Genomic DNA, 24997 nt, shown 5'->3' on the forward strand with positions numbered 1-24997 from the left:
AATTTCTCTTGTGTATATCACTGGAAGTGGAATTGCTGGGTTATAGGGTATGCATATGTTCAGCTTTGGACAGTCAAAGTACATGTAAGATCTCTCTGTGGGCTCCCGGAGAAACTTCACAATGTCACAACTCTCAAAGAGAAGAGGATGAGGAGGGGGCATCCAGTAGCACTTGTCTAACGGCCTCCCAGTGGAGGTCTCTGCTTCCACTCTATCCAGGACAACATGACCCGTCCCAAATTCCATTCATCCTGTCATCCCCATCCATCCTCCCCAGCAAATGCCCTTCTTTAAACCCAATCACACTTCCAGGGCAGCACTGCATCACATACCTGTCCACTTGCTGGCCTTGGATTGGATTTTAGTCATTTCTTGTATTCATTCATCCACATAACAAATATTGTGTGCCTACAACTCAATTGCACTCTTTTACCATCTGGGATTGGAGCAATGTACACACCCCTATCTTCATGGAGCTAGCATTCTAGTAGGAAGAGGTAGACAAAAACAAATAAGAATATGTTAGTGGTGATGAGGGCAATGAAGAAAAATAAAGCAGAATAATAAGGAGAGTAAGAGGAGTGGGGTGGGAGAGGAATGTGTTATCGTATAATAAGGTAGTCAGAGAAGGCCTGCAAGATCTGGATTATGTTTTAAATGATCACTGGCTATTATGTTGGAAATGGGCTATATGGGAGTAAGGTGGAAGAAAGGAGACAGGAGGCCACCACAAGAGTCTGGGTAAGAGGGAATTCTCTGGTGGTCCTGTGGTTAGGACTCTGCGCTTTCACAGCTAAGGGCACAGTTTCAATCCCTGGCTGGGGAACTAAGATCCCGCAAGCCACGTGGCGCAGCCGAAAGTTAAAAAAAAAAAAAAAAGTCTGGGTAAGAGATGATGGTGAATTGGACTGGGGTGATGATAGTGACAGTGATGAGAAGTGGCTGCATTCAGCAAATATCCAAAAGGTAGGTCTGACGAGATTTGCTGATAGATGATAGATGGAATGTGGAGCATGAGAGGGGAGTCAAAGGTGACTTGTTTCCTCCAGGAGCAATGCCTGCTTGCACAGACAGCATAGGCCCTGATGCCAGGGTCTGCCCACTGAATGGGCAGATGTCTTTCCCGGTTACAGCCAGCCCAACTTCCTATGTGAAAGATCTATTCTCTCCTGTCTCAGAGATGGTATGATATAAGTACTAAGACAAATGATTAGAATCAGATTACCAGTTGCAGCTCTCTCACTTACCAACTGTGTATCCTCGGGCAAGTTACCTAACCTCTCCAAGCCTCAGTTTCCGATTCTGGAAAAATGGGACAATAGTACCTCCTACATAGGGTTGTTGGGGATACTGAGATAGTTTACATAAATAGGCCTGGGCTATTTATGGGCTTAGAAAATACCTACGTTAAACTAGCTCCCAGTTAAAACAAGCAGACAGAAGGTTATGGAGTAAGGGTTATCTTTATTTGAATTGCAAAGTATAAATATAAACCAGGTTTGGAAATTCAGGTTTGTAACAGTTCAGTAATGGCACCAGAAACTTCCAGAAGGGACCACGACAGCATACCTTTGTAGTTTTGGTTAGGTGGGTGGGTTTACACAAAAGCCCTCCTCACCTCCAACCTTCTCTGTAGCAACTGGTAGGTTATCAATTACTAAGAACAGTCAGCTCCAATGTTTCCTGTTCCTCCTCAGCCTTTTTCTTTGTTAATACCTTTTCTAGATTATCCTCTGCTGCATTGACCCCTGCATGGAGTAGCACCAGAAGAATGGCAGGATAAGAGAAATGTCTTGACACAAAGGACAGTGAGTTCCCACTCTGTGGACCTGGGCCCATGGAGGGTGAGGGGCCAGGAAAGCTGCAGGCATGGAAGCCCAACTTCTTCTGAGACTGGGCAGGGAGAGGACACAGGGGAATACCGATATCTGTTACATCTTGACATCAGCACCTTGGGCTTTCAAAACACAAACGGTAGACACAATCGCCTAGGCAAGACTGCCGTCCAACTCATAGAGTGGATCTGACAAAGTTAGTTCCTACATCACATCCTGACCATACAGAACTCCCCCTGTGGCACTCAGATCGTGGAAGATCTTCCGAAATGTGGACAGACAATAGATTACTACAGATGGATCACAGAGCCATCTCACATTTGCAGCAGAGGAGAGTAATGCTGAGCCAGATGGTGGGGGATGCAGGATGGAGGGCCAGGAAATTGCCAAAGTAACAGTCTAGGCACTTGAAATATTATTGTTAGATTGTTAAAAACTAAATAAATTAACATACATAGAATAAAATAAATATATAATTTAAGAGGCATTTTACAAACAAACAAACAAACAAAAATAGTTGTTATTTTTCCATCTGGGTAGAAGTCCCAAAATTCAGAGTTCTCAGGTTTATGGTATTTCACAGTTAACTCATCAAATCCAGCACTGAAGGGTCCAAATGGCAGATCCCTTGGTGGCCTCTTGAGTACATGGCTTCTCAATCTTTGTTACTTTCTTCCAGTCCCCGAATCTTTTTCTTCCTCTCCTTCTTTTTTTTCAGGCAAAGATCCTGGAGCATATGGAATTTAACTGGCATTTTAATCCAGAAGATAAGTGTTTAAACAAACTTATGGGGGTAAGTAGGGCTTGGTGGAGGAGAATCAGAAGGGCACGAAGGTCCCTCACTTTTGCTTTCTTCTGACCCAGATTCCACTGGACATATTCTGTTTGGCACTTGAAGGCTCTCGTATTTTGGCAAAGCAGTTATGGGAGGCCCAATTTAGATGGCAACTGGGGATGAAGGAATCTTCATGGCTAGTTGTGAAGTCTTTCCCCTCTGCAGAGTCTGTGATCAACTTGTATCTTCTCAGAGGTAGCAGTCCCCAGCTGATTCCTAAAGCACAAGAAGAAGGCATTTAAAGCTGCAGCCAGCTCAAGAGGTCTTAAGAGTCTCCTGGGTCCAGCTTTAAGAAGTGGAAAGATCTTCTGGGAAGGGGTGGGAAGGAGAAGAGACGAGGACGAGAGAAGCTGTCTTCTCAGGCATTGGTCTTGGGTATCTCTCTAGCAACTTCCACCCTAAGTGGAGATGCAGCACCGAGAACTTTTTGAAAACAATTCTGCAGTGGGACCCTGACTCCATAGTAGCCCGCCCCCTAACTCCTAGGTCAAGAGAAGACTTCAGCACGCCTAGAAACAGATCTGGGAAAGCTGGTGATGGTACCATGGGGCAAAGGATGGACCATTACCTTGAGCACAGGTTTCTCTCAGTGGGACGTAGTCATGCCCAATTTCACTTTCTCTTCATTTTCCACATCATAACCTCCTCTCCTGTGGTACCTGAGGAAAGTAAGTTTTCTGAGCAAGCTCTGCCTGCTACAACAGGGTGCAGGCCCCAGAGCTGTCCTTCCAAAAGATTCTGGCCCAGTGATTCTCTCCATACTTGGAAAAGCCCAGAGGATACAGCAGCTCAACAGACCTCTGGCCAAAGGTCCAACTGCCCCAAAGGATGCCTCTCTCTAATGGCAGGCTACAATTTGCTAAGAACCTTCACCTCATTTATACAATCCTCACAACATCTTTATGAGGTAGGGGAACAGAGATTACAATCACTGAAAGATTACAACCCTTAGAAAGACAGGTAACTTGATCCAGGTCTCACAACAGATGAGTTGCACTGCTTGTAAATGGGCACAGAGTGCTTAGTAGGTCTCCTCAGTCTAGAACATAAGCTGGATTGAAAGCATGGCCTGGGGACTAGATGCCTCAGATTTGGAAGGATACACCAATAGCACCACCCATGCCCTGACTACCAAACCACACCCTAATGCCATCAGAGAACAGAGTCAGGAAAACGAACTGTGTGAAGATGTGGCTCCATGGGTAGGTTGCTGAGCCTGCTGTGAGAAGCAGGACCTCCTGTGGCCTGACAATTTTTGCCCTGGGCTCTAGACACTGGACATATGTCATACCAGAGAAGCCAGGTTCTTGGAGAGCCTGTACCCAGGAATGTTAGTCAGACTCCTAGCCCAGGATTTGGGGGTTTAGAGGGCTCATGTGACCATCAGGTAGAAGATCCTGGAGGAGGAGGAATAGAAGTGATTTGCAAAAACAGCCTGTAACACTCACCAAAACATGAGAAGCCCCACGATGACCAGCAGACAGACGGATGACAGCACCACGACCACCACAACCAGGATGGTGGTGTGATCATACGTATATAAACGATTTTTCACTGGGAGGCTCAGCCCATGGCACCTCTCTCCATGGTAACCCGGGTGGCAGCTGGTTCAAAACAGAACAAAGCAGAGATGAAGTTAGTGGTTTGGCTTCACTCTTGGCAATGGGCCACCTACATAAGCCACAGCCCACTCCTCACAGCTTCAGCCTGTCAGTCCCCAACTGTGATGCCTGTCCTTCCTCTAGCCTTCTCTAGTACAAGACTCTTTAGAAGCCCCTCTAAAGGCTCTGTGGCCTTCCTCCTTCACTCCACGCCCTCCCCTTCTTCATTCCCTTTGGTTCTCTGGCACAAAATTCCTGCTCCAGGCAGGGAAAAAGCAAAGGAGGACTTCAGGTCTTGGCTAGATTGTTCCACGCGTGGATGATTAATTACATGTGTGTTAAAATGTTCAGAGGACTTGGGCTAAAGAGCTGGTGGGTTGAACTGAGGGGATTCAGTATCACTCCCTGTAGTGAGGCCCCTCAACGCTCTGACCCAGAAATAAACCCAGCCTTCCCCACCAATGCTTCCAGCGTCCAGTCCCTCTGCCACTGCCCAGCCTATTAATAGGCCCTGTTCCTTTGCCAGAAGTCATTTTTCTCAAGTTTCCTTCATTTAACTCCCAGCTCCCCCTGGGTGCAAGGCCCAACTTGAAAGCTGAATTTTGGCCTTTGGCCTCTGAACGCTGGGCTATCAGGCCTACTTCATCCCAGGACAAAGCAAACAAACCGAGAAAACATCTTCTTGCCTAGCTGTCCTGCCAGTACATTTTAGAATGTCAGAAAAAAACCCTTGGCTTTTCTTACTCAAGAAATAAATCAGATGGCAACCGCCTCTTCTAACACAAAACTTTTCCTGGAAGCCCTTGGGAAGACTGAGAAGTGCCTACAGTTGAACAAGCACATTCACGTCCCTTTCTTTTTTTGCGGGGGAGCTGCACGGCGCGGCTTGTGGGATCTTAGTTCCCCGACCAGGGATTGAACCCAGGCCCTCAGCAGTGAAAGCGCGGTCCTAACCACTGGACTGCCAGGGAATTCCCTCACATCCCTTTCTTTATCTGAGCGTCCCAGAGATCCTTTGATGTAGGCAGGAGCCCATGTTACAGAAAGGCAGAGCTATTTTCTCCACAGTCACACAGCAGGGCAGAGACATAGCCACAGATTGTCTGACGGTGAGCTCAGTGTGCTGCCCACACACATCCATAAATGCCCATTCGGGGATGCAGTGGCACTGTCTGCCTGGGGACTTTAGGCCACTAACTGCTGAAGGAAGCACCGAGAACCCGGTGGCCCTCTAATCTGAACTGCACATCCTCTGGGGAAAAGGTTAGGCATCTGGTTCCTTAGAGCAAGGAATCCCTTCTTCCTGCCGAGAGGTATCAGGAAAGTTCCAACGAGCAGACCTATCAGACCCAGGGGCCGGGCCGCCCCTGCCTTCCTGCCCAGCACCTCTTCCCTTCCCAGCTCCTCCTGGGTGTTTCGGGGAACCATCTCACTGCAGGATAAATGTAGGTCAGGCCCACAGCAGAGCACACAGCTCCTTGCGCAGCCTCTCCATGCATCTGTCCCATTGGCCCAGGTGGACAAAACAATGACCCCTATCCTGCCAGGACATAGAGGATGCTCTTAGGAGCACCCCTGGAAAATCACTTGTTCAAAGCACTTTACAGTTTATAAGACACTATCCTTATCGACTAGCTTAACTGAGACTCATAACACCCTGGTAGCCAGGTATAACCTCTTTTACGTATTGAAAGACTAAGATTAGGGTCAGAGAGAGTAAATGATTTGCGAAACGTTTCACAACTAGGGAGCAGAAGGGCCAAATTCCAAATTCATAATTCTTTCCATTCTGAACAGTGTAGGTTACCCCAAGGAAACACATATCTAATGGGCTTGATGGGTTTCTGGAGCAGAAACAGAGAGCGGTCTAACTCTGCTCTCTCAGTTATTATTACTGTTATCTTGAATGATAAATAACAATTAATAGCACACATTACTTACTTATAGGCTTATACATTACTTACATAGGCTTACTTACATTTTACTTACATAGGCTTACTATGAGCCAAGTACTCTGTGCTAATTGCTTTACAAGGATCATTTCATGTAATCTTAAAAACATCTCTATGAAGTAGGAGTTACTATCCCCATTTTAAAGATGAAGAGACTGAGGCTAAACTTCTATTATATAACCTGCCCAAGATTACACAGGTAGTGAGTGGTAGAGCCAGGATTTGACCCAGCAGTCTGGCTGACTTCAGAGACTGTGCTTTCCTGCGGGGAGGGAAGCTGAAGTTGAGTCTGTTTTTCACTTCCAGCCCATCATTCAAACCCCACAGGTACTTACTCAGATGATAGAAATAAAGCTTGGCCTCAGAGTCCCGCAATTCAGTTACATAATCCCTCCACCCCCACCCTGAGTCAAAAGGATAATAATGTAAACATCCTAATATTACCCACGTCCCCCTCCCTTTGCAGACAACTTCTGGCTCCCCCAGGGAAGGAGCATTCCAAGCATCCCAGGGTGAGGGTAAGATCGTGTGTCTTGCCCAGAGCCAGTGACCCATCAAACCGGGATGTGTTCCTCCTACCCACATCTGTGGCCCATTTCAGAACTTGTATTACAGCAGAAGCAAGGACCCTCTAGAGTACAGAGACATCTTCCAAATTGGATTCCTCCACCCCAGGAGGTGGAGGGGGCACCATTTGGTGGAGGGGACTCAGAATACATGAGTTCCAGACTGGTCCTGCTGCTATTTCTAGCCAGGTGATCTGGAGCAAGTTACGGTCGCGTTTCCAAGCTTCAGTTTTCTCATGTGAAAGGCAGGAATGATAAATGCCTATCTCACTAGAGCTTTGTGAAGATCAAATGAGATAATACAAATAAAAGCACTTAATAAAAGGCCAAGTCCCACATGTGTGGGAGTTACTATATAATCAGATTCCGGAGGATACTGCCCATATCCTGAGGAAGGGAGCACCAAAGTCAGATGGAGCCAAAGAGAAGGGGGCTCGCCATTCCTTCTTGGCATCTGGGCAGTGAGGCCAAGTAGAGCCTTCAGGCCTGTCTCTCTTCCAGCTCTGAGTCCTCGTCAGGCTAACTGTCCCCAGGTTTCCTCCAGCCACAGGAAACTTTGCAGCCAGTTTCTGGGTCAGCAGCTCATCAGGAGCCCCAGGAAACTGCTCTTTGAGGGCAACTTTTGGCTGGTGACACAAAAGGGTTTTCCTGTGGGTGATGGCTGCAGAGGGCGGTTTAGGAAGCTGGCCAGCCTCAAGCTCACCACGGCAGCCTGACACACCCCGGCTGGTGGTTGCTGGGTCTGGAGGCAAGAAGGAGCCACAAAGCGTCCCAGATGTAGGTGCCCAGATGTCACATTCTCCCAAACCAGGAGCTCTGTGTCTTCTTGCTGCCTTCTGCCCTGAGTACCAAGGGCAGGAGGCAGGAGGCAGCCAAGCCAGACACAGAATCCAGCCCCTTGAAAATCTGCCTAGGAAGCAGATACAGAGTCTTCACATCAGATTCCATGCTCTTCAATTAGTAAAAGCCTTCGGAGACCTCTAGTATAATAGCTGCCCTCTGTAAAGTCATGCTCCAACTCTGTAAGAACAGACAGGGAAGAAGGACGCAATCCAACACCCAGTGCAGCCTGGGGGCATGAAAAGCATGTTGGACTGGAAGTCAGGCACCTGAGTGCCTGTCCTGTTTCCACACACTTTATTTAGCTGTTGATCTCAGACAAATCACTTCCTACTTCCGGGCTCCAGTTTCCTCATCTTTTTTTCTTTCTTTTTTTTTTTTTTTTATTTATTTATATTTTTTAATTTTGGCTATGTTGGGTCTTCGTTTCTGTGCGAGGGCTTTCTCCAGTTGCAGCGAGCGGGGGCTACTTTTCATCACGGTGCGCGGGCCTCTCCCGTTGAGGAGCACAGACTCCAGACGCGCAGGCTCTGTAGTTGCGGCTCACGGGCTTAGTCGCTCCGCGGCATGTGGGATCTTCCCAGACCAGGGCTCGAACCCGTGTCCCCTGCATTGGCAGGCAGATTCTTAACCACTGCGCCACCAGGGAAGCCCCATCCTCATCTTTCAAGTACAGACAGCAAGCTCTGCCTACCCAGCAGAGGGCTTTTGAGAATACAGGGCTGTATTTTCCCGTCCCCTAGAATAGCTGGCACCAAGTAGGTGCTCAACAGAGACCTGTTGGGCTCAACTCATATTAAATGTAAACTGTAAAGCTCCAGGGCAAAGGAAGGAAGGCACTGTCACAGTTACCATCACCATCCCTAGGGTCACCTTGACCCTGGACACCACTATCTAGGTTCTCTGGGATTAGGTCGTCAGTCAAGCTCAGCTCTCCAGGAGAGCAGCCTTAAAAGGGTTCTCAGCTGAGCGGTGGAAGTCCGTCCACCAACGCCCTGGACCAGTTCGGCCGAGACAGATTTCTGGCCTCGATCCATCTTGACTACGCTCAGAGTCACTGCCTCCACCCTGTGCTAATGAGGCCAGTTTACAAATTTAGGACAAATATTCCCTACCCTGTCTCAAGACTTCTGGAAGAATAATTTGGGGACTGTCTAGGTCACTCTTTTTTTTTTTTTTAACATCTTTATTGGAGTGTAATTTCTTTACAATATTGTGTTAGTTTCTGCTGTATAACAAAGGGAATCAGCTATATGTATACATATATCCCCATACTTCCTCCCTCTTGCATCTCCCTCCCACTGTCTAGGTCACTCTTAAGCAACCCCCTCCAATACCAAGCTCTTGACACGGATATGAAAGGAGAGGATGCACAAGTGACTGTAGACATGGAGGGGGGTGATGGGTCTGTCTGACAATTGCCAAATACAGGGCAACTCTGCTATATGAGATCAGATGGGACAAGGAAGCTTTAAAAAAACCCCGAAGGAGCTGTACCAATCACGGCAGAAGAGACGCGAGGCAGCCAGCCTTCTTGACAGGCTGGGAAGCGGTGTGCACACAGCAATCTCCTGACTCTGTCCAGAGTCTCCCAGGTCACCGAGGCTGCCACTCCACAGAAACTCAGGCCCAGCAGAAGAGAGTGCATGTTTACAGCCTGATGTGGGTGTTGGTCTCAGGCACAGTGGCGACATTATGCCTGCCACAGAGCATGGCAGTGTCGTCACCCCTGAGGGGTTGCCAAGGCAGCCATTTGCTGGGCTTGGCCTAGCAGAGTGGCTGGGGAACCCATGGCCTCTCCACCCACACCCCTGCCCAGGGAAGGGGTGGTGCTGCCTGACCGGGGGCTGATGCCTACTGAGTTGGGTTCTATTTTCCGTTAATCTTACACAAAGGAAGTGTTCTCCCACCCCCATAGCCAAAGGTCAATACCCACCATGTCCCCCACCTCCTGGCCCTCGCCAGGGTGAGGAAGAAGGGAGGAGGGGCTTCTCCTTGCTCCACAATGATTGCTTTCTCTACAGTCCTGCCATGTCTTAGAATCAACCCACATTTGCTCACTCACATGCACATATGTCTGAGTACACATACCTGCATAGCACATATCCAAATGCACCTCATACCTACCTGCAGGACTTGGGAAAGAAGGCCACGGGAGCTCCACTCCACCCAGGAGCCCCACTCTGCCATGTTTCCTACTGGCTTCTCCCATCTGGAGTAGGGCATGAGGCAGAAATGAAGAACCTGCCTTCAGGTGTCAGCTCTCCTAGCATGTGCTCATTTCTGAGCAAGCAGGAAATGCCCCCAAAGATGAAAGAGCGTCACAAACCCACGCCACAGGAAATTGCATCCTATGCTGGGGGGAGCCTCTTCCGCTGACTAAAAATATTTCCCCTCCTCCCAACTTCCTCCCAGAGGTTGAGAAGAAACTGAGTGGATTTATGAATTCAAGGAACAGTGACAACCAGGAACAGCCACCAGGCTGACAAAGAGTGAGCTGTTAACAGTCAGCCCCGGGGAAGAGACACTTACATGCAGGATGGAGCCCGGAGCTCCTTCACGTATTTGCATTCTCCGTGGATGCAGAAGTCCTTGTATTTCCGAAGACATGGGTCTCTCTTCTTCCCTAACCCCTTGCCTTTCTTCTTTCTTTTCCCACGCTCCTCCTTGCTCGGTGTGGCCAGAGCTTGTGGCTTGGAAGAGAAAGCAGCTGCAGTAGAAAAGTACCCTGTTAAGTCTTTGACTTCCTCAGGGGAAAAAATCAGAACAGCACAGTGTCTGGAAGGACATTTTGATCCTACCTGAAGTCAGAGGCCTGGGAAGGCCTCTCGGCTCAGTGCCTCCCAAGAGCTGAAGGAAGACTGGGCAGACCTCCCAAAAGTGGTGGAGGAAGTAGAGGCTGGGGGGTCCCAAGGAAGGCATTTCATAAACTCAGTTTAAGGACCTCATTCTATGGACTTGAGGACACGGGGAGTGGGATGGGTAAGCTGGGACGAAGTGAGAGAGTGGCATGGACATATACACACTACCAAATGTAAAACAGATAGCTAGTGGGAAGCAGCCACATAGCACAGGGAGATCAGCTCAGTGCTTTGTGTCAACCTAGAGAGGTGGGAGGGAGACGCAAGAGGGAGGGGATAAGAGGATGTATGTATATGTATAGCTGATTCACTTTGTTATACAGCAGAAATTAACACACCATTGTAAAGCAATTATACTCCAGTAAAGATGTTAAAAAAAAAAAAAAAAGACTACTGGGTCCAAGTGACACTAAAAAAAAAAATAGGACCTCATTCTAAGAATGCTAGCTTCTGTTGAGTAACTGCAGCTGATTGGGCAATTCTACTGACCTCATCCCCACCCCACTGTCCATCCTCATCTCCTACTCCCCCACGCCCACTTGGTTCTATTTTGGCCTTAAATCAGCCTCATTTCCTGATGCTGCACTCAGTGACCCATTTGTAGGAAGACAGCGTCAGAGATAAAAAATTGCTTCTGGAGAAGGTACTTGGAGGGTATTTTAGAGGGAAGAGGCTCCTAAAATAAGAACAGTGCCCATGTCCAGGTGGTCCTCTCTGGGGTACCCATTAGCAGCAGCGTACCATGATCCCAGAGCAGAACCAGGCTCAGTGACAGCAAGCAGGCCACCCCTGGTCAGAGATTTGCTGTTTTAGCTTTTTAAATTTTTTTTAATTTTAAAAATATTTTTATTGATCTATAGTTGATTTACAATAGTGTGCTAATTTCAAAGAGCCTTGCTTTTTTGATATCAAGCAAAAATTTACCCTGCTCTGTGTGCTATTTGCAGCTTACCACTTCTCTCAAAGGTCCATTTACATTTATCCCCAGATGTCCTGTTTATAGCTCCCTAGGATGGGGAGTACAGTGCACAAGAAGCAGAAAGATGGAAAGTAAAGAACTATCAGAAGGAACTAGAACAATGATAACTCTCCCCATTCTTTCCACACTTAAAAAGGGAAAAACAACCTCACACAGACATCCAGCTGGGACTGATCATGGGCTATGCCCATCAGCCCAGGGGTCTGACACAAGTCTCCCCTCCCCTGTCCCAGCAGAAAAAATGTGCCTGCTGTCTATGGCTATAGCCACATGTCTGGCAGAAGGATGAGCATCATACATTAGACTGGAGTCCTAGGATCCTCAAGGTGGAATTGACTTCAAAAAATATGGCTTTCCATTTTCAGATGAAAAACTTGAGGTCCCGAAAGGCAGTGACTTGCCCAAGGTCCTACAGTTTGGGGATCTGAAATGTGGTCTCTGGACTCCATATCCAGTGCTCTTTCCCAGCACACCAAGCTGCCTCACACAACCCAGTCCCCTCTTCCAGACAAGCCCAGAGCACCTGGGATGCTGAGCCAGGAATGAGACAATGAATGGGCTCTGAAGTCAGCAGACCCGTGTTCGAATTTCAGCCATGTGATCTTGGGCAAGTCACTTAATCTCTCTGAACCCTGGAGCTCTCAGTAAAAAGTGGAGAACAGGTGTTCCTATCTCAGAGGGTTGCAGCAAGGATTAATTAACCCACAATAACATGTTAAGTGCCTAGAATAGAGGAGGCACTTAATAAATGATAACAGTTATTTATTTCAGGTGATAAGATTCCTAGACCTGAAAATTAGTCTTTGCCCAGCAAACCCAAGAAAAAAGAAGAAGCAGATGCCAGTAGTCCCATAGACTCTTGTTTCCTCTGGTGCAGACCCAGGCCCTTTCAGAACTCAGAAGGTGAGGCAGATGCTCAGAGGAAACCAGTGACCATGGCTGTGGTGAAATTGAGGCAGGAGGGCCCAGCCGATCAGAAGAAGGAGGGAGAGGGACTTCCCTGGTGGTGCAGTGGTTAAGAATTCGCCTGCCTCAAAAAAAAAAAAAAAAAAAGAATTCGCCTGCCAATGCAAGGGAAACGGATTCGAGCCCTGGTCTGGGAAGATCCCACATGCCGCGGAGCAACTAAGCCCGTGCGCCACTACTGAGCCTGCACTCTAGAGCCCACGAGCCACAACTACTGAGCCCGTGTGCCCCAACTACTGAAGCCCACACGCCTAAAGCCCGTGCTCTGCAACAAGAGAAGCCACCGCAATGAGAAGCCCAAGCACCACAATGAAGAGTAGCCCCCGCTCCCTGCAACTAGAAAAAGCCCACGCGCAGCAACGAAGACCCAGCACAGCCAAAAATAAATAAATAAATAAATAAATTTATTTTAAAAAGAAAGAAAAGGGAGGGAGAGAGTGACAGGGTAACAGCCAGGCTCCTGAGGGGAGAGGGAGCAGTGAGTCAGGTCTGCAGAGCTAGGAGGAGCAGCTGTGTGGGTGGAGGGTGAGTCACAGCCCAGCTCTGCCCTGCCTATGAGGAGAGGGCCAGGAGAATCCAGGTTGTTCAGGCCAGGAGTGACCCCCCAGAGGGCCACTGTGAGAGGATGGAAGGTGGGAACCCAGCCTCAGCTTTGGAGCAGACCCTTGATGTATACTAAATAGAGACAGCACCTAAGGGAAGCTCTGGGTAAGGAAGAAGGGTGGCAGAGGAGCAGACGGAGCTAGAACAGGTGGATATCTTTCCAACCAAATATAGTCATTCCGGGGCTCCAGGGCTCAGTCCCTGCTCCACCCTTAAGAATCTCTGCAGGTGACTGGGGGCAAGGAAGCAGGCAATACTGGAGGCTCTGGACTCTGCCCTGTGCTTGTATTTACTTAGCCACAGCACCTCTGCCGGTTGAAGGATCCCATTTGGCCCTTCCTCCCTTGGAGTCTCTCTCAGGGACTCAAGGTGGTCCGGAAGTATCCAGGCTTGTGTAGGATTTGTAGACACCCAGCATATCAATACAGCTCTCTAGGGACCCAGTGCTCAGCATTCACAGCCTCCCGAGGAGGTGCTGGCCTAACCTGGGGGGGACCAAGTGTTCCTCGTTCCCCTGTTTCCCCAACCTGGAGACAGGTGGATGGAGGAGACTAACACTGCACACCTTGTATGTGCCTAGCATCTCCACATCTGTTACCTTATTTTGTACATAATAGTCAGTTGAGGTGGGAATTAGGACTTGTGCACATTTTTTCATAGAAACTCTAAGGAAAGCATCTCAACCATTCCTTGTTCCTATCACCCAGCTTACCTCAGAGGAATGTACCAACCTCACACACCTTGCCTGTTTCAATTTGCCTCAGAGTATCCAGAAAGGCAGCAACGTGGCATGTGAGACCACGTTGGGCAAGAAAGACAACAGGATCTACATTCTAGGACCCCCCAGTGAGTTTGTCAGGCCAAGTGGCTTTTCCTTGAGGTCCTCCATGAAAACCCCCAAACCACAGGTGTGCCCAATCGTTATAAATGCCAGATCCACTTATTCTTCAACTGTCCACCGGGGTCCGAGGATGGGCATCCCTCACACCCACCTCTGAAAAGGTCCAGGTCTGTCTCTTCCAAGTCCAGGACTTCCCGGCCTCGGCCACCTCCCGGGGGCAGCAGCTGGTCCGTAGATTGAGTAGGGGAGTCCAGATTGCTGGTTCCAGCCGCCAGCCCTCTCCGAAGCCGCTCCAGGCTGTCGCCGGTCACCAACACCGAGAGCACTACGGGTGAGGGGCGAGGCCGCTTCAGAACCCCCGCCCAGACCCCCGTCGCCACGTACCGCTGCCGGCGCCCGCCTGCCGGGGAGCACGGGCCCCACCAAGTGGCCCGCGCCGGGGGTGCTGCAGCGATCTTCCTCCGTGTCCCCAACAGAGCGTCCCCATCCCCCCCGACCCCCGGCAGCCCTCTTACCTGCAGCCAGAAAGAGCTTCAGCACCACCGACGGCAGCAGCTTCATGGTCCCGGACTCGGCGGAGGCGGCGAGGCAGCAATCACTTCGGAGGCGGCGGCCACCGGGCGCTGGCACGGGAGCCGGGCGGTAGGAGCGCAGGAGACCCTGCCGGGCACGTTCTGCTGCCGGCCTCTGGGTGCAAGCCTGGCTGGGATCTGCGCGGAGCTCGCGGCCGCTGGGCGTCTCTGTATTCACTCCGTCTGTCCGTCCGCCCGAGCCCTTGAGCCTCACTCAGAATGGCCAGCTGCCTTCCGCGCGGAGCTCCCTCGGTAGACTGAGCGCTCCCGGGCTTGCGGCCGGGAATAAGGCTCCTGGAGGCGCCGAGGCTCCGCCCCGCCCCCTGCCGCCCCGCCCCCACCTCCTCCCGCGCTGGGACTCTCGCCCGGCTCCAGGCGCCTGCCGCCCAGCCCCGGACCCCGTGGGCGCGGCTGGGAAAAGGGGCGGGAGAAGGGGGCGGCGCTCACATATTTCGGGACTAGGCCAGGGCAGCCGCGGCCTGACTGTGGGTAGGGCTGCTGACCGGCAGGTGGCGGGGACCAGCTCCTACCTTTCCCCAGATAAGCTTGTCACGCTGCAGCCTTGGGACTGCTGAGCTGCGCTTCGCCCTTGGACACCCCTCATTCCTTCCCCTCTTCCAGGCCTGGTCCCTCCGGTCATCCCTGCTCTAAACCAGAGATCTCCACCCATGTCATCTTCTGAGCTTCAGAAACCCTCTTCTTTGCCCACCGATAAATCAAGTAGTAAATAATAATTAATTCATTTATCATTTAAAATTAGAAACATGAATGCCAGGAGGTCTCGTGAGCCCAAGGTTACCAGAGTTGCAGTTGCAGGCACCTGGTATCAACCCAGCAAAAGCAAAGGAAGTTAGTAGTAGTCTTCCAGCCACTGGAGTGGCTTCTCCCCATCTTTGTCCCAGAGGACAATGTCTCCATTAGGATTTTTGAACTATTGAGTATAATCCCCAGGCTTCTGGGATTGGAGAGACACAGGCTGTGGAACAAGCCTCCTACTTTTCCTTGCCTTTGAACACCACCTTCTTCTCCAACATAAAAGCTGAGCCCCCTCCCACAGGACCCAGCTGGCTAGCTTAGGTTGCCACGTTCAACAGGTGCTAGGAGATTGATGTGTTTTTCTTCCAACTTATGAATTTTTACAGGGGTCTTCTGGAGTCAATGTCCTGACCCAAAGAAATGACTCTCTCAGTAGGCATTTCAGCTCCCAGGGACACGCTGGGATGGGAGTTGTATGACACAGGGCTGGGTTGGCATTCAGAGCCCTCAGATTGTGCCAGATAGAGCTGCTTGCCTGATTCAGCCCATGTGTAGGGATAAAAACAGGCCTGCTATTTATACATAGTCTATCCCACTCTCCCTCCCCATCCCCACTTCTGCAGGGGTCAGTGGGGCTTTGCCCTCTTAACTTGTCCCTAGCAACTCTCCCCAGGTTTAGGTTTCCATAATGCCCTGGAATCACTACAGATCTAAGCTGGAATCCTAACTTTGCTTCTTACTGTGTGACCTTGGACAAGATATTTAATCTCACTGAGTCTCAGTTTCCACACCTCTCAAATGGGAATAACAATAATAATAATGCCTACTTTGTAGAGAGCTCCGTGAAGATTGAACGAGGGAACACATATAGAGCAGTTAGTACAGGGCCAGACATATTGTCATAACTGTGACCTATTATTATCATTATTATTACTAATCATTCTATACTGACTGTTCCATTTCCTTAGAGACCTCTTTTCTCTCCTTTCCCCACAGGTCTGAGGCTCCATGTGTGGTTGGGCTGGTTTTTAGGAGGAAGCTCACCTGTCACCTATTTGGCCAAGTGCCACTGTGGGATTGCTCCTTTTGGTGATCAGTATTGGGCCTAGGACCTCAGTAGATTGTCACCACCCAGGCCACACCTTTATTCTCCCTCAGCAGCTGCCTGACAACCTGCTTCCCCAAGACGAAGCCACCTTGGGGTCAGGGCTCTCCCCAGGGGAGGGTGGAGGGAAACACTTCCTGACACACAGCCAAGTCACCCTCTTCCCCTCACCACTGCCAGTTTCACACCCTGCTCTCCTGTCCCAGCCTGCCTCTCCCTTCACACACTCTGACCTTCCGCCTTCTCACCCTCACATCAGTCTTAGCCCATTCATGGGGCAACTCCAGGCTTTCATCACACCTGTGAGCCTCACCCCAGCTAGGTTTGTGTGTCAGCCAGGTTTTATGGGAAAGACCTGAAAAAAGAATATAAAGGGCCTGGAATGGTTCTGGGACAGTCACTTCTCTCAGAACTTTGGGTGTCCTCTAATCAGAAAAAGGAATCACGATTCATGCTGGAGCAAAGTCATTAACTCATTTATTCCACAAACAATCACTGAACACTTTTCAGGCACTAGGGACACAGCAATAAATAAGACAGCCAAGGATATGCTTTTATGGAGCTTGCATTCTACCGTAGGGGGAGACAGGCAACACATTAAGTAAATTAAAAAGGAAACTAGATCCTATGATGACAAGTGCTAAGATGAAAGTTAAAATTCAATGATATACTATAGGATGCTGTGTCCCAGTGCTTGGGACAACACGTTAGACTTGGTGACTGATTAGCAAAGGTCTCTCTGAGCCTGTGACCTGTAAGCTGATGCTTCAATAAGTAGAAGGAGCCAGACTTGTGATGATCCATTGCCAAAGTATTCTAAGCCGTGCAAATAGGGCAAAAACTCTGAGATGGGAACAAGCTGGGAGCACTCAGGGAACAGCAAGAGGGCCAGAAAGGAGGGAGGGTTATGAGATAACATTGAAGCAAAGGCTAGTGACAGATAACAGAGAATGTTACAGGCCCAAGGTAGATGCTGGATTTTATTTCCTATCACTGTGAGCATCAAAGGAGAGACGTCAGTGGGAAAACACAGTTATGCAGGATTCTTTCATCTCTTCCCCTTGCTCTACCCAGGCCTCTCTACCCCACCTGCTCTCTGGCAGTCAAGTGCTAGGGACACACTCCTGAGGAAGCAGACAGGCCACTCTTCTTTTCCTGACTATCTGTGGACCATGGGCAGCTGAGGCTTAGAAACCTACTGGCCCTGGGCCACCAGTGAGTCACAACGGGGCAAATCTACAGCAGAAACCTTGGCATCCTGCTTCCCAGCTCTGTGCTGGGTTCCCAGGCCTCTGGAAAGACAGGCTCTTTGGGACACTGTCACTGACTCTGCTAGGCCATACAGACCTTCATTTAGGGAGAGCACTTGCAAGCCAGTGGGGAGGAGGTGCTGGTGGTGACAAGAAAGGGGAGAAGGGGACTTGGAGAGGGGACCCACCTGAGTCCCTTCCCCACTGTGGCTGAGATGTCTATGCTAATAGATTGGTTCTCCCACACCTGGCTGTGCATCAGAATTACCTGGGAATTTATTTAAAATAAAGAGGTCCTCCTAATTCAAAACTTCCTGGGGTGGGTCCCAAGCATTTACACTTTTGGCAGGTAATTCTGACATCAGCCAGTTTCTGAAGCACTGGTCTGCATAATTAGGATAACGAGTTAAGCATCTGAACAAAATCTGAACCTCTGAGGCAGAGGCAGAAGAACTTTAAGTAATGACACTTCCCATGTGCTCATGATCTTGCGTGATCCTCACAACTGCCCTAAGACTAGATACTCCTCCCTATTTTAAAGGGGTAAGGCTAAAAACAGGTAACAGCCCAAGGCCACCCAGTTAGTAAGAATCTCAGCCTCAATTAGAATTCCTCTCTTTTTCCTGGGCCTGTGCTCTAAAGCTCAACACTATTCTGAACAAATGCATGAGACGATGGCCGCCCTCTCTCTGCCTCTACCGACAATAACACCCTCAGCTTTACTGAGGCTCAGTGCTCCATCTTTCTTGGGGGGAGGTGCTAAGAATCTCTGCCTCACAGACTGGAGGGAGGCCTAGGTAAGGGCAGCAGGGCAGCTAGTGAAATGGGTACGCTCTCGGGAGCCAGACTGCCACGGGTTCAAATTCAGGTTCTGCTATTTTTCTAGCTTTCTAACTTGGGACATGTTAGTCAATTTCTCTGATCTACAGTTTGCGTATCTGTAAAATGGGGATAATAATAGTAGCAGAATATGATGCCTGGCCCATAGTAGGTGCTTACTTGGTGACAGCTGCAGTTAGGAAAAATGCTTCCTTCTTTCCTTCTTCCTTTCCCCCTTCCTTCCTTTCTTCCTTCACTTCTCCCTCCCATTCTTTGTTCCTTCCTTCCTTTCTTCCTCCCTCCCTTCCTTCCAGTGGGAATTTAGTAAGGTGCTGCTTTCACCTGGGCCAGTCATCCTCAGTTGAAGTGGTCCCTCTCTGCTGCAAGATGGCCATTCTTACCAATGAGTTGGTGGATCTGCAGGGCCACTCCAAGTTTTAGAAACCGCTACCCAAGAAAGCAGCCCTCATCGCTCAGAGAGAAGCATGTGCCCCCTGGGGGATGGGATTCAGCTGCCTTCTCCTTCCATTCTGACCAGAAAAGTGAGTCCCAAGTAGACCCAGAACTCAGCTGGCTGGGGATAATGGAGGGGCTCCTCCACTGAGGGTACTTCTATCACCAGGTGGCCATGAGCCTGGTTACCCAAACTTGGAAGCTCAGGGTAAGGGGTCATTTCTCTTACCCCAGGCTGATTTCTCTCATCCGCGTCTCTATCCCCATCAGAGCCAGTTGATCAGGCAATTTGGGGGGTGCAGCGGGATTTGAACTCAGGCCTGACCTTTGGAGTCCCCTTGCACCTCCTATGCTGACTGGGGCCCCTGGAGGAAGTGCCAGGTAATACTTCCTGTGCACCTGGGGGTGGAGAGGCTCTTATGTCTTATTGCCTGGGGTCAAGATCCATTTGAATAGGATGATAGATAGGAATGGATGAGGTGGGGGGGGGGATGTGTTAAGGGGACATCTGAAATCCCTGTCATCCCCAGAAGATGTTGAGGAAATGATATTTATGATGTGCTTGGCGAATGCCTGGATTCCAAGCCATCCTCCTCCATTTCTGGGCCCATTTCTGTGGCTTCAAGAGATTTAAATCTCCAGTCCCAGGACTTTACCCCTTCCGTCATCCCCTAGCACAGATGGCTCACTGGAGGGACAGGCAAGTGATTCTCATCCATCGCACAACCCGCCTCCTTCCTCAAGCCTCAGGTTCCTCCATATAAAATGAAGGTTTGAAACAATTGTTCTGTATTCAGGCACTGGCCAGTGATGTCCATAGTGAATTGTTAGCAGTCGTGCTGCTGTGAAAAGTCTTGCTGAGACAATTCTATGACGATCAACAGTGCCTGATCTACAGGGTGTGATAATTTTCTCTCTGTGCCTCAGCTTCTTCATCTTCAGATGGGGGGAGAATAACAATCTACTTAGGGGGTTCTTGTGACAATTGAAGGAGATAGCATCTCTGAAAGTGCTTGGCAAAAGGGAAAGCCCTATATAAATAGGTCAGTACTATTATTAACGTCTCCAGAGCTCAGCCTTGGAACGAGGTCACATCACATCCTGTACCAGGCATGTATAAGTTTGGTTCCTCTTAGAAATGTGGTCACAGAGCTGCAATTTAACAATATCCATTTGCTCTTTTTATATTTATTTTATTTATTTATTTTTTGGCCGCGCCACGTGGCTTGCGGGATCTTAGTTCTCCGACCACGAATCGGGACGTGCTCCCTGCAGTGGAAGTGTGGAGTCCTAACCACTGGACCGCCAGGGAATTCCCATTTGCTCTTTTTTATAACTTAAGGTTGATCTAAGACAATGGTTCACAAAGGAAGAGAAACTACCTCCTAGGGGATATTTTAGGAATCTGTGGGAGAGTTTTTGGTTGTCACCGATTGGGGAGCCCTCAGGCACTTGTGGGGGAAAGACATCAGGCACACACAGTTAAGAATTGCCCCAACTTCCACTGCTTTTGAGTGTCCCGCCAGATACTCATATGGGTGAAACTCTTGATTATAATTACTTGAGCCTAGACTTATCTCTAATTCACACAAAAATGCAAAAAGAGTTTTTGCACTGACTTTTCCAGGAATGAAATTAGCATGAGTTTTCATTTTGGTGTTATTTGAGTTGCCAAACGACAAACCTGTGTCAGTATTTGTAGTTGTCACACTCAAGGTAAGTCTGTGTAGGTGCAAACAATGGGCAACTTCACTGAGATTTCTAGAGTAGTCTGACCAAGCATTTGCCTATTCAAATAATATTATTTTATTTTAAATCACCCCTTTTATATTAATTAGGGTATTCACTTTCTTTAAAGAGTAACTGTGCAGTTAGGATATTATTTGTGAACTTCATTTCAGAATAGTAAAGGGACATTAATGTATTTGTTATAAAAAGGAAATATCGATTCTGAAAGGGTTGAGAACCACTAACATAAGAGATGTTCACATGGAATATGAATATCTGTATCCTTTGTAAAAGCGCTGTTCTAGATATTATTAGATATAAGGTCCCTGGCCAGTGCCTGAATGAGGTGTAATAAACTCCTCTTGTAGTTCAGTGTTAGGAAGTTTGGCTCATCTGGTATCTGGTATAGGTACTTCCTTTTATGAAATAATGCAGGTGTGAAATTCATATGTTCCCTTTTTGCATCCACTGCCAGGAAGCTCAAAGTTAAGTTTTGGTGCTCAGTTGCAGTGATTATCCCCAGTCCAGCATTTTGAAGACAATTATTTCTTACTTCTCCAATCTGATTTCATTATGGGGCTCTTTAATCATTCTTTAAATATTTACTTGTTTCTATGTCTCTTGTTGTCTAAATCTTTTCTGGAAGTAAGGGGAGCACAAGTAATTAGTTTGAAACTCAATAATCACATACCTGCAGTTGCCTTCCCAACACTTCCTGAGTCTGGCAGTCTAGGTCAGAGGCGCCCGGAAAGCCTGAGGTAAAGCGGTTTACTGTGGGCTTGGGTGGTTTTGCTCTACAGACTCAATCTCTCTTTTTCCTCTGCCTCTTCCTTTCAAAGGCTCTCACCCCTCCACTCCAGATGGAGTGTCGGCATTGTGACAAGTGGAAGCAGGCTCCAGCTGTCAGGGTCCACTCCAAATCTTGGCTGGATCTTGGTGTCTGGGGTCAAGGTGGGGTCAGAGAAGGGCCCCCAGCTCCAGGATGAGAGACGCCCAAAGCTCCAGCTGGAGAGACTCTCCCTCCCCAGACACTCTCCTAGCATCTTGTCTGAATCCCTCAGAAAGGAGGCTTTAAGCTTGGGCTGAGGCATGTGACTGACACCTTTCTGATCCCTGGGTCCACCGGCCCCTAGCTCTGACCTTGAGCAAGATATCTATCTGAGCCTCAGTTTCCTCATCCAGAAATGGGAACGTTAGCTACCTCAAAGGGCTACTGTGAAGACTCACTGAGATAACCTGCAAGGTGCTCAGGCAGTGCTCGGAATATAGCAAGTACTCAGAAACCAGCAGTGGCTGTTCATTCCAGTCTGCCCTGGATTGGTATGACTCATAGGCCTGTCTGCTGGCCCCAGCTGTGAGCTCCTGGAGGCAAGAGCGTGCATTCAATCTCAGCTCCTCATTCATAAGTTCAGTGACTGTGGCAAATTGCTCAACCTTTCTGAGTCTCAGTTTTCTTATGATAAAGTAAGAATAATGAAATATACCTCAAATTTGTGGTATGAGTAAAATTAACAGTGGTTATTTTGGGGTAAAAGGGCATTTGAAAATTTATTTTATGTTATTTTTACTCTTATGAGCATTTTCTGTTTTCTCTAGAACAAATGCGAATTATTTATGTATTATAAGTCATTTTTCAAAAATGTGCTTTTTTTCTGGAAAAAAAACTCTTAAATTTATTGAGCACTCACTACATTTTAGGTATTGTTCTAAGAGTTTTACATACATTATTTCATTTAATTCTCACAACAGCTCTCTGAGGAAAATAGTATCTTCACCCCCATTTCTATTTATTTATTTATTTATTTGGTTGTGCCGGGTCTTAGCTGCGGCAGGCATGCTCCTTAGTTGAGGTATGTGAACTCTTAGTTGTGGCATGCATGTGGGATCTAGTTCCCTGACCAGGGATCGAACCCCGGTCCCCTGCATTGGGAGTGCGGAGTCTTAACTGCTGCACCACCAAGGAAGTCCCCACCCCCATTTTATAGATGGGAAAACCAAGGCTTAACGAGGCTGAGCAATTTGCTCAGCTGGTTGTAAGTGAATCTATACATGTGATAAAATTTCATAAAACTATACACCCAAACACACACAGACAAATGAGTGCATATGGAAACAAGTGAAATCTGAATAAGGCCTGCAGTCTAGTTAACAGTGTTGTGCTTATGTCATCATCCTGGTTTTGAATATTATACTATTGTTATGAAGATATTACCATTGGGGGAAGCTGGATGAAAGGTACCAGCCAGAGACCTGCTTTTTTTTACAACTTCTTCTATAGTTCTTCTTCTATGATTAGACTCACATAGTTTTTTTAAAATAAGTTAAATTAAAAGTTTTAAAAAACTGAGTTTTTTAAAAGCTTGTCATAAGGATTGCATGAGATAATGTGCCTAGCACAGTGGTTGGATGCAACTGACATTTCACTATATGATATTTTCTTTCTTCCCCACTCTGGAAGTGGCTATTTTCATAGCTTTTAATTATAACAGCCTCCCTCTATTGTGTTTACTATGTACCAGGACTATTTTACATGCATTGTTTCATTTAATAAAGCCTATGAAGTGGGCACTTTTATTATTCCCCTTCTGCTGTTAGGAAAACTCAGGTTCTGCAAAGGTAAATCTCTTCTCCACTTGCTAGAAAGTGACCAAGCCCGGATTTACACCCAGGCAGCCAGTTGGTGATACCGCTTCCTCCCCCTCAGGGCCAGTTCAGTGTACTGCTAAAGATCTACTTTGAACCTTGGAAATCATCTACTCCAACTGTCTCAGTTTCGGTGGAAGAAAACAGGCTCAGAGGGGGGAGGGGCTTTGCCCAAGGACACCCAACAAGTCTGTGTTTGAGCTAAGATGAGAACCAGGTCTTTGAATTCCTGGGCCAGGGTATTTTCCAGGGTTCATGCCCAGGGCTGCTCTCCCAGACAGCACACCTTCACTGGCCCTGTCTGGGAGACCACTGATGCCCACAGACAGACCCTCACTCACCTCCGTCACCAACCTGTGCAGCTCAGGACACTTGAGACCCAAGAGGGAGAAGGGCCCAGGGAGGGTAGAGGCATGGTGGCCCTCTATTTCAGGCAGCCTGGGGAGCCAGAGTAGTTGGGGCCACAGAGAGGGCAAGGGCAGACCCTCTGAACTTTAGCTGGAATGGGGGAGGGAAGGGAGGCTGTGCCTGTGAGGGGCTATTCATGCCAAATCCAGCGCCTGTCCCCCTCAGGCTCCCTTGAGTCACTTGCCCCTGGGGTTGGGACACATTCTTGAAGGGGTGGTCACAGGGATTCCCCGCCCTCTCAAGCCCTAGGCCAGTTTCTATTCTTCCTGGGACTGAAACCAACTTCCCCATCAGACTCAGCACCCAATTCCCAACCGGTAATATAGTGACTCGCTCCTCTAATTCCTGCCCTGGGAACTCCTTGGACTTGAGATATTTGCCCCAAGTCCAGACCTGGGGTTGGTGAGGAGGGCCAGCCTGAGTCCCATTTTTCAGAGAGGAAATGGGTCCCAGGATCTAGTGGAGAGGTTGACCCGCATTCAGATGAGCCTGATGGGTCTCTCGCCCCATCGCTGTTGCGCTCCCCCGCACCCCATCCCGCCAGGCCAGTCTGCAGTGGCTCAGGGCAAGGCGGAGGATCAAGGACCCCTTCCTGCCATCCCCACCATCTCTGCGCCCTAGTGGGTCCGCTCTGGGAAGCAAACCCAGCCGCTTGGCCCAAGGGAGCGGCCCTAGCGATCGTTTCCGCGGGGAGCAGCGCCCTCATGTGGTCTCAATGAGAAGCTCAGCTCATTTCCCAGCCCCTCCCTTGCTATGACCTCATTGAACAAGTATTTATTGAGTGCCACCAGGTGCTCTAGGGGCAGTGGTGAAGAAGATAGATAAAATACCTGCTCCGTGGATGGTACATTCCTCTGTGTGTGTGTGTGTGTGTGTGTGTGTGTGTGTGTGTGTGTGTGTGTGTGTGTGGAGGGGCAGGCAATAAACGATTGAAAAAATAAATAAACAAGGCAGTTACTAGTAGTGATAATTGCCAGGAAGAAAAACAGAGAAATGTGATGGAGAAACTTAGGACTCCATGAGTAGGTAATATCTAAGATGAGACGTAGGTGACAGGGATCCAGTCCTGTGAAGATCTGGGGTAAAAGCCTTCCGTGCAGAGAGAAGAGCCACTGCAAAGACCCTCAGGCAGGAACAGGCTTCACATAACAGAGGGAGGCCAGTGTGGCTGGAAAGGAGGGAGCAAGGACAGAACGGTATGAGAATCCATCAGGGAGGCAGGAGGGCTGGAGCCAGACTATAGACCAGATCTTATAGACCATGACAGAGTTCGATTATTCTTCTAAGAGTAATGAGAATGTATTGGGTGGGTTTTGAGCAGAAGAGTTGTATGGCTTGATTGCCTTTTAAAAGAACCTCTATGTTTGAGTGAAATGAAAATGTA

The 24997-nt window shown here is 48.6% G+C and overlaps 1 protein-coding gene across 2 annotated transcripts; it reads right to left on the reverse strand.

The window, feature by feature from the left end:
* Positions 1 to 1444: 1444 nt before the first annotated feature.
* On the reverse strand, positions 1445 to 14722 carry HBEGF (heparin binding EGF like growth factor). 2 transcript variants are annotated; one of them, XM_059917250.1, is made up of 6 exons: positions 14395 to 14722; positions 14031 to 14204; positions 10162 to 10339; positions 4119 to 4274; positions 3239 to 3329; positions 1445 to 2886 (listed from the first exon to the last, which is right to left on the reverse strand). In XM_059917250.1, exons 1-5 carry the CDS (start codon positions 14438 to 14440, stop codon positions 3257 to 3259), a joined length of 627 nt encoding a protein of 208 aa, XP_059773233.1. In that variant the 5' UTR covers positions 14441 to 14722; the 3' UTR covers positions 1445 to 2886; positions 3239 to 3256. The 2 variants fall into 2 exon arrangements, with proteins under 2 accessions (XP_059773233.1, XP_059773234.1); XM_059917251.1 differs by lacking the exons at positions 1445 to 2886; positions 3239 to 3329; positions 4119 to 4274 and adding an exon at positions 8551 to 9841.
* Positions 14723 to 24997: the final 10275 nt, after the last annotated feature.

Source organism: Balaenoptera ricei, chromosome 3, assembly GCF_028023285.1.
Source record: "Balaenoptera ricei isolate mBalRic1 chromosome 3, mBalRic1.hap2, whole genome shotgun sequence".
Taxonomy (NCBI): domain Eukaryota; kingdom Metazoa; phylum Chordata; class Mammalia; order Artiodactyla; family Balaenopteridae; genus Balaenoptera; species Balaenoptera ricei.